Source organism: Watersipora subatra, chromosome 4, assembly GCF_963576615.1.
Source record: "Watersipora subatra chromosome 4, tzWatSuba1.1, whole genome shotgun sequence".
Classification (NCBI taxonomy): Eukaryota; Metazoa; Bryozoa; class Gymnolaemata; order Cheilostomatida; family Watersiporidae; genus Watersipora; species Watersipora subatra.
The window spans coordinates 8,893,994-8,903,709 of NC_088711.1; the positions used below are offsets into that span (position 1 = coordinate 8,893,994).

Genomic DNA, 9,716 nt, shown 5'->3' on the forward strand with positions numbered 1-9,716 from the left:
ACTATATTCACACCATAAGCTTACTAGGTACATTTCACAAATACATTACAGATATATCAAATGCCTACCACACATACATAACATGTACATGACATGCACACTACACATGCATAGCACATACACAAAATATATATCTCACAGTACATGTACAACGCGTACATGTGTCAAATACATACTGCAAAATCACAGCATGTATGCACTGCATTATATACACAATAGACACATCAGATATACCACACAGACACATCAGACATACCACACATACACAACGAACACATCAGATATACACAACAGGTTCATCAGATATACCACATACACACAACAGGTACAACAGACATGTACACAACAGGTACAACAGACACACCACATATACACAACAGATACATCACATATACACAACAGACACAGGACATATACACACAACATATACGCAACACATAGCAGACACACCATAAATACATAACAAACACACCACACACGCGCAATCTGACATATATTTAAAAGTACTGTTACTTTTGAACTTCCTGGTGATTACTGAAGCCAATATCATTATACTGCTAGAATTGCAATTCCAACTGCATTATGTTCCAGTGATTCAATGAGCTCTTCTATTACAAATTACATTATACCCGGTGCAATGTGTGGCTCATGTACCTCATATAACGCAACCAATCAATGTCCAATTAAACGGATAATCTTTCTCACTCTGAGGATTGAAATGCCAGTTTCCAGCATTGATTTTTGGTAAATGAGATGTGTTGGGGTGTTCTGGCCAATTAGAAATCTCATTTGTTAGACGACTGCTAGTCGACCTATCATTAGCCGTAAATAGATTGCTGGGTCAGCATCAGGATGACTAAACGCTTCAGCAGTTTGTCAGCTCACAGGTACGAATTGTATATATTTCAACTTCTGGTATAATTTGATATTTTACCCATAATTCTTTTGTACATGAACAATTTAGCTAATCTATGAAATAAAAAAATTGTTTTTTACTGACAAGCTATGAGGCCTTTCTTAGAAACATTTAGCAAATACGACTGCTAGCTTTATAGAAAGGAATGACAATTGGTTATGAATTCAGTCTGTCAACAAACCTAGTCATATCTACATTCGGCCAAATTTAGACGAGTTGTTTCAACAAAACTCCAGACCAGTTAATCCTCAAAAATCATCTTGTAAAAATAATGCTATATTCATAGCAAAAAACAAGCTTTTACTTTCTATAACCACTGACAGACCACAATTGCATAACTCTCTGAACAAGCATTTTTACTTAACTTTAATTTTTCTTTTTAAACTCAAGTTAGCTATATCACCAAAAGCTGTTGCTCAAATTGCTTATATAAAGTTAGTTAACCACAACAAACTCTCCTTTGATATCAAATTCATCCATCCATGGGAATACTATTGGGCCAGATATGATGCATGAGCCAATGTCTGGTAACCCGAGTGGTTGTTGTTACGTGTTTATTGTAGCTCTGCTAGACTAAAGACACATGATGTATGCTAGGGCAGCTATCATTGGTCGAGTCACAAGAGAGCGCACTGAACGGAGAAGCAAAATTTTAATTCCGGCACCAGCAAAACCTTCTCCGGCTCAGCTTCTGTCATCATTACCAGTTTCGAAGTCCTGTTTTATACCATGTACAAAAAGACCTTGCATTGCACTTATAATAGCATCGATTCTCATCCTCATTGGAGCGGTCATGTGTAATTTTGCATATAATGCTGACCATTACTCGACCTTCATAAAATTGCAAGCCACCAATCACACAACAAAAGTAAAGAATGTATCACTTTATAATGGCCTCAGGTCCCTCATTTATGTCGGACCGACCATCATCGGCATAGGGGCTTTTCTGATAATTGTCGGTTGCGTGTTGCTCTTTGATATACGAGACAATCGTTTAAAACAGGACGCCAAGCTTCAGAGAGAGCAGCAGCAGAGGTTGAGTCGAGAACTCACGAATAAGACTATATTACTGAGACAATCCAGCAGAAAGCGTAAACGTGACAGTTTACTTTCAAGTGTTTCGGAGAGAAAGGATGATAGCAACCCAGAGTCACCTGCCAGCCAATCAAAATCTATTAAAATGGTAGCGATATTAACTGAACCCAATCAGACATGTTCGCACGAAGAAGAAAGGCGGCTGAGCCAACCGTCGATGTCATCAGATCTTCCCAAGGAACAGATAAACAACATTGCAACAATCAGTCAACCAAACAGCCCGAAGATGCTTCTGGAATCAAAAAGTGTTCTATACACAGAGGATGCTCACATGGATAAATGGCTGCCATTCATCAGGTTATCCAGTTCAAGGTTAGAGAATGGACCAATCAGAGTATATCATTCAAAATCAGGCGATGTCAATCGTGGATATCAGAATAGCGACTACGATTTGGCAAATACCTTAGAAAATGAAACAATCAGCAAAGGTTGTGATCAAAAAATTTCGGATCATCAACCAAGACCTTTGTGTAAAATCTCCTCGGGGGTTGCACTTATTTTGCAATCTAAAACCCAGAGAGAAACAAACTTATAGAAAATAATAATATAGCCAATCAGACTTCTGACCATTTGAAAGCATTTTCATTTTCGTGAATTATGCTTCATTTAGTAGAACACCAACAGCCAAAGTTAAAATATTACATCAGCAGACAACTTTCCTAAGGATACGTTTTGCATGTATATGAATTTCATGATAACATTGGCTGCACTGTTAAATTTTCAATCATGTCACTAAGCTATTCTGTGAAATGTCAGTTCCTCTGGTGCAAACCTTTCAACTTTTTGGTCAGGTGGTGTTTATCGATTAATGGAATTGTAGATGGATGATGGTATATAATAAAGGAAACAGTGGTTTTGAGTTCAACAGCCAGTCTTCAAGCAGTAGACTGCATTTCTGCCTTCAAACAACATGAAATTGTAATTGGTTTTCTTAACACAAATGTTTACTTTAATTGCTATAAAAGTTACAAAAGACCACTTTGTTGTCTGTAACAAAAGCTCTATATTGATTTATAGATATCACATTATAATATTGCTGGCAAATGTTATAAAGTATTTACAGTTAAGCAATTTCTTGCTACAGTATCTGGTATTAGCTGCGCTTGATTTCAAGTATCCTTTGAAAGCAAAAACGCTTAAGGAAGCTCTAACTATAAAAAAAGGCTTTCTCCCCTGCATTCAGATGCAGAGTGGCAAAGAATCTATTGAAAATAGGTCTGTCAAGCTATTGAAACATCATACAGGAGGCAAGTGAAAAGCGTGAATCGTCTTGTTTGCTCTTTTAATTTGACCGTTGTGGCCTCTGTAGAGTTTATGAAGTACCAGAAAAACTACGCTATATGGTTATGCTGTTAAATCAGTTTTAGTTGGCAGACAATAACAAGATTGGTAGGGCATAGGTATATACTAATAAGTCTTCAGCATTTAAAAATTATCTGTTGCATTGATGAATCTTATATAATTGGGTGTCAACTCGGTGTCAGAAGCTAATCTCTAGACTGAGCTCAAGGAAATAGGATTGTTCAAAACGATTAATGGGTGTAAAGTGGACAAAACATGCCAAGCTTTTATTCGGTGCACGAAAACCCTGAACATATATGTGGAGAGGTGAAATACAGTGAATAGGATTGCAGTGAATAGGATGCAGTGAATAGGATGCAGTGAATAGGATTGGTTGTAAATACAGGCTGTCTTGCAGCCACATCAAATGTGTTGGACAGCAATGAGAGAACTTGTAAAAATCAGAAATAGCTAAACCTTTGGGAAATGTATTCGATAAGGTCGCGTATTTCATTGAACTCAATTATTAAATATATCCATCCGACACAGGTGAAATCTTGTCACAAGTAAAAAATGTTGGTGTTTGACAAGGTATGTTATAAAAACAGCCTAACAGTGTGCGAAATAAACCCATACGCATTGGATAATAGTTGTGTATATAGGTAGCTTTTTAAATACATATTCTGAAGCTATTAAAGAGGAAAATGTTTGTTTTTACCAGTTAGATACGCTAGGTAAATATTTTTGAGCTAAAGCATGACAAGAAATAATTTTACAACTAGATTCAGAATTTTATGCATAGCCCATCTAAAGTTTAGCTTACGATATGTGAGAATAACTTTATGACTTGCCATCGCATTAGCAAATGAGAGCTCATCTGGGTGCTAGAACTGCAGGCCATTCAAGGAGACCAGTCGGCATTCAACAAGTATTGCCAACAGATGCAGGGTATCCTTAGATGGATTGATGAATTGACTTACTCCTAGAGAGATCTAGGGCAGTGAGTGCTAGTTAAATTGCACTCTGCTAGATCATTGTGAGCAGACAACTGCTAGTATTGTTGTGGTCAATTATTTATTTTGTCCCATCTCGATTCATATTAACACACACACACACACACACATATATATTGTTTGCATTTGGTTAGAAAGTATACACATAGTGAAGTCATGGAATCAATGCTGAATATACGCATCATATAATGTATAATATAAAGAGTGCTTAGCTTGGATCTCTATATTATACATTATACTATAATTCACTCTGCACATAGTGTATTGAGTGCTTTTTCTTTATTATTCTTTACAAAACTGGCGTTACTAGCGATAATAAAATTTATATAGTGTATATATAATATTAATAGTACATACAAACTCTGAGGTTTATATGTATAAGTGTCAGAGTTGGTCTGCCATTCGTCTGTCAAGTTATAGCTACGAAAAATTATGTTTGTACTAGGTTTGAACTCACAACATTCAAATCGGAAGTCTGCTAACAAGCGCATGAACCACGAGGCTAAGTTGTTTTTATTATTCCTCTCCCTCTTACCATACAGTATATTATAGTATATATGATTTAAAAATTTAATATGGGCAATTCGAAAAGGACATACAGTATATTGTAAAGGACATACAGTATATATGTCCTTTTCGAATTGCCCATATTACATTTTTTATTATTAGTTAATATCACTTTTTGCATTTGTAATGTTTTTTAGATTTTTTAAAAACTAAGTTCTTTACCATGGCATCATATTTTTTAATTAATTTACAATTTTCAAATGTGCCGTTTCAATTTTAAATGTGCTGTTACACTCTTATTTCCGGTTTCGGTAAATCTGTAAAACTTAAATGCTTTTCACGTGGGCAATTGTATTATCTGGAATAGGAACTGCTTTTACGTTCTTGCTCCGTTCGGTCAAAGAAAGAAAGTCCAATACCTCATTTTTACGTTTGTACCAGTACCTAGAGGTACCAGTATTGTCCATCAAAACTTTGAACACAATGAGCTTCTGTTGCAACAGTAACAATTTTTATATACACTCTTCTATGTACTCATTTTTGATAAATCATATCACATACAACTTAATATACGTACATAAAGTCAGCAATTTAGAGCGGCCGAGTTATAGACTTGTTCAGAGAACACATCACCAACTCTGTTAGGTATGCTGGCAGTCAATAAATACGAGTACAATGATAGTAACTTCCTTCATTCCCCTCTCCCATCTTGGCCCTCTTCAGGGCCACCACTTCTATCTCAAGAGCTCTGTTCCGCGATGACAACGGCGGGAACTCCGTGTCGTAATTATTGCCAGCTTTTTTTTATTACACTGCATTCTCTTAAAATAGAATTCTGTTCTAGAATAGTTGATGGCTTATCATCGTCTGCTTGCATTTTGTTGAGCCAATAATTTTGTAAGTGCGTCGGCTTCTTGGTTACCCTGAAAAGTCGCTGCTTTACATCAGTGTTTGTTTGCTTGGCCGACGCTTCTGTCACCTGTAGTTCGGGCTCAAGACAGGTTGCTGTATCTACCTTACTCTCAGCTCTGTGGGCTTGAGTGTTTTCTCATAGAGAAGTGTTTTCACCAGCTTTTGGATATAGTTTAATCTTGCCTTCGTGCTGCATCGACAATTTTCCGTTTTGTTCCATTTCATACCTTTAGTAGGGAAGAGATTTTGTAATGCGGTAGGATCCAACATATTTAGGTTGGTGATTTGTTCCTCTACCTTTTGTTTTGAAATATGATTAGAGCCAGACTTTATTACCTTCAAGAAATTTTGGTTCTTCTTCACTCTCATTTGTTCGGGGTTTGTGTTTTTGCCGTTGTCGTAGTCATATTTATGAAGTGTGCATGTCTTTTTTTAGTTGGGCTGCATATTCATCTTCCGTGCAAATTATCTCAGTTGGATAGTTGACCAGCAGGTCATGTGGCAGTCCAACATCTCGCCTTAGCATCAACGAGTGTGGCATCTCGCCCGTGCTTCGATGAGGTGTAGCCTGTATGGTTCGCATGATTTGGGGGCACTAGATGATCCAATCCCAGGTGTTCTAACCGGCCAGCATAGTCCTTAAGGAATTCCCAAAAGTCCGATTTAACCTCTCCACTATAGAATTTCCCTGTGGATGACAGGGAGTGCATCGAGTCCTCTTGCAGTTCCACAGCTCACAGCATAACTTGAATAAAGCTGGCGCGAACTGTGTCTCTTGGTCCATGTGTATTATTTTAGGGATCCCAAAGTAATTGAACACTCGCTTATATAGGACCTTAGCTACTGTGAAGGCCTGTTAATCACAAATTGGAATGGCATCGTACCATCTGGGAAGTGGTCTGCTAGGGTTAAAATCTGTGTGTTACCTTCGATAGCCTCCGGCAAGTGTCCACATAAATCTACTGCTGTAACCTGCTATGGTCTTCCAGCCCTAATCTGTTTTGGCAATCAACACGTCGGCAAAGTGCTGATTTTGCTTTCTGACAAGCAACACGTTCATTCACCTACTTTTGAACATAACTTGTCATGCCAGAACCAATTTTGGCGAATTATGGCTAGGATCTTATTGAGCCCGAGATGGACAGATTGGTGTGCCACCCGCGTTACTTCTTTTTGTTTAACATGGTAGCATATTGCACTTGTGGCTCATCTATCTTGATAAGGTAACTCTACTTGAAGTACACCAAACTCATCTAATTTTAGGTGATCCCATAGTTTCACCAGCTTTTTTGCCTGCCATCCTAGGTATTGGTCTGAAGGACATTTTTGGTCCTGAACCTCTTAATATAGGCCTACCAATGTGTTCATTCATATTCTGGACCTTAGCCAACTCATTTTGGAGTCCCACTGGAAAAGTGGATACCGCATCTATATGTACTGGCTGCTCTTGAGATGCTTCCGGAGCAAGGTAGCATTGGCAGTGCTTGCAATCTTGGCAGATCTACCGACTTAGTCCGACTGCATTGTTATGTTTCAGTCCCTTAGCGATGCTTCAGGGTGAATTAAAATTTGAGAGTATTTTAAACCAGCGAGCTAGCTGGCTCATTGGAGTTGAAGTTCGGAGTAACCATGGGAATCTGGCATGGTCGGTACATATCTCAAATTTCCGCTCATACAGTTGCGGAGGAAAATGTTTTAGGACCTTCACAATAGCTAGTAGCTCCAACCACGTAATGCAATAGTTTGCTTATTCGGGTAAGCGCATCTTAGAAAAGTACGCAATTAATCTTTCTTGACCATCTTCATGTGGCAAGACTGCTCCTGAAGCCGTTTGGCTAGCGTCAGTATCAGAACAAATGGTTTGGAGTAGTCTGGATATGCAAGCACGGGTGCTGTCATCAAATGCTTCTTAAGAGGTTGAAAGGCGTCCTGACACTCGTGGTTCAAGCATAATCTTACTTGGATAAAACACAACTAGCTGTGAGGTCGAGAAGGTTCAGTATCATATGCAATGAACCTGCAGTAATACCCACAAGTACCCAGGAAAGCTCTGACATCAGACTTATGTTTAGACAAGGTCTATTCACTCACAGCTTCAATTTTGGTAGCGTCTGTCTCCACTTCATAGGCCTAACTACATGCCCCAGATAATGCATCCTCTCCCCAAAAAGTGTGCACTTAGGTGACTTCAGCTTCAATCCGGCTACCTCTAGTCTATGAAAAACTTTCTAAACGTTCTGGGTGAATATAAAAATCAGCAGAGAACACAGTTATGTCATTTAAGTAGATCAACAGTGTGCACCAATGCAAACCCCGTAGAACTGTTTCCATTAGCTGTTAGAATTTAGATAGTGCTGAAATAAGACCGACAGGAAGGACTTGCCACTCCCAGAGATCTGATCTTGTAGTAAAAGCTGCAGCTTTCTTTGCAGACTTTTCTAGCTCTCCTTGCCAATAGCCACTGGCAAAATCCAAAGTACTGAACCACTTACTACCACCCAAGGCATCCGAGCTATCATCAATTCTAGGGGGTGGTATGCATCCTTAGTGGTGAGTTCGTTCAGTTTGCGGTAGTCCACACAAAAATGCCAGCTGCTATCTTACTTTTTCCCTAACACAACTGGAGAGCTCCAAGTCCCATGGCTCTCATTGACTAGGCCATGTCCTTTGAACTCTTGCAGTTGCTTATCTATATCTGCCTCTTGTACAGGACCAGGCTGGAAGGCCTTTGTTTGGTGGGCCATGCATATCTAACCAAGGTAATGGTATGCTTGACGACAGCTGTTTTTTCCCAGGTCATACTTGCCTGTACTGAAAATAGACTGGTGTTTCTGCAATAACCTCATTGCCCTTTTTACTTGGTCAACAACCAACCTATGACACCACTGTCTAAAAGCATTCTCAAGGTCTTCAGGCATTGTTCCGTTGGTTGATCCCATATTTGGGTTATCTTCCACCTTTGAACCACACAACCGCCTGATTTTTGAACAACTTGCAATGACCTGTCCCAACTTCAGCTCTATCTCCGTATAGTTCATTATGCATACACAGATGTCTTGATTTTTAGGTGGATGTATTGAGGAGACAACTACTACACTGCCAACCCATCAGTGTGTTCTACAAACGCTGCCTTATGATTCTAAATGCAATTCAACCTACACTGTAGCTTGAATGTGCTTCTCGCTTCGGGATGGCAAGGATGCAGTGTATTTGGCCTGGACTGTGACCTGCAAGAGTTATCTGTTGGCAGCTCAACAATTGATTTTCTGCTCTCGGCAGACCATCTGATTGCTTTTGAAATCAATTTGGCAGTTAAAGTTCTTGAAGAAGTCAAAAGCCAGCAGGATAGAATTATCTATTTTGACAATGACAAAGCTTACTACAAATACTTCATTACCCATCTTTAATGTGATTTTTGTTGTCTCTTCTAAGGGAATCCATTGGTCCGTTGCCAGCACACCTTTGCCATCAACTGGGAAGAGGTGCGTGTAGGAAGACAGGGATAACCGTTGCAGAACTCTTTTGGGAATTATGGATTGGGAACAACTACTATCAAGAAGGAATGTAATCTTTGTCTTTTCTACTTGAGCCTGCACATGATAGGAAGTGATCTCGGATGGTTGACAGAAGCAAACTTTTATGTCACCTCTTACATTTGGTTCAGTTCATCTGGGGTTTATGACTGCTGAACCGATTCCTTTCCTGCCTTCTTTTGCCTGCAGTCGCAAAAAGTATGGCCTGAACTCCGGCGACTGTAGTAGCGTATGTCCTTTGAGGATTCCTGTTGGCTGCCAGACCATTCAACAGCTCACACTGAGCAGTTATCAACTGCTTCTGTGATTCCATCAATCACTGGATTTTTTCTATTTGCAGGGAAGGAAATTTATTTAGCATTTCCTGTTGAGAGCTGTGACACTCCTCCGTCTGGAACTCCATTTGCTTCTTCAAGTGTTGGACACCCTCTGCCTCAAGATGGTGGATCCCTACACTAG

The 9,716-nt window shown here is 39.2% G+C and overlaps 1 protein-coding gene across 1 annotated transcript; it reads left to right on the forward strand.

Annotated features, from left to right (window-relative positions):
* The first annotated feature begins 1,502 nt into the window (after window positions 1-1,502).
* On the forward strand, window positions 1,503-9,716 carry LOC137393884 (uncharacterized). The gene is made up of 3 exons (XM_068080597.1): window positions 1,503-2,439; window positions 8,406-8,483; window positions 9,598-9,716. The coding sequence occupies exons 1-3, from the start codon at window positions 1,503-1,505 to the stop codon at window positions 9,714-9,716; spliced, it is 1,134 nt and encodes a 377-aa protein (XP_067936698.1).

Bases quoted from the DNA above. Each gene is read 5' to 3' on its own strand.
- LOC137393884 (XM_068080597.1), top strand. From the start codon at position 1,503: ATGTATGCTAGGGCAGCTATCATTGGTCGAGTCACAAGAGAGCGCACT. The intron at 2,440-8,405 runs GTTGTGATCAAA...GAACTCTTGCAG, and splicing joins AAATGAAACAATCAGCAAAG to TTGCTTATCTATATCTGCCT. The intron at 8,484-9,597 runs GTAATGGTATGC...TTCTATTTGCAG, and splicing joins GCCATGCATATCTAACCAAG to GGAAGGAAATTTATTTAGCA.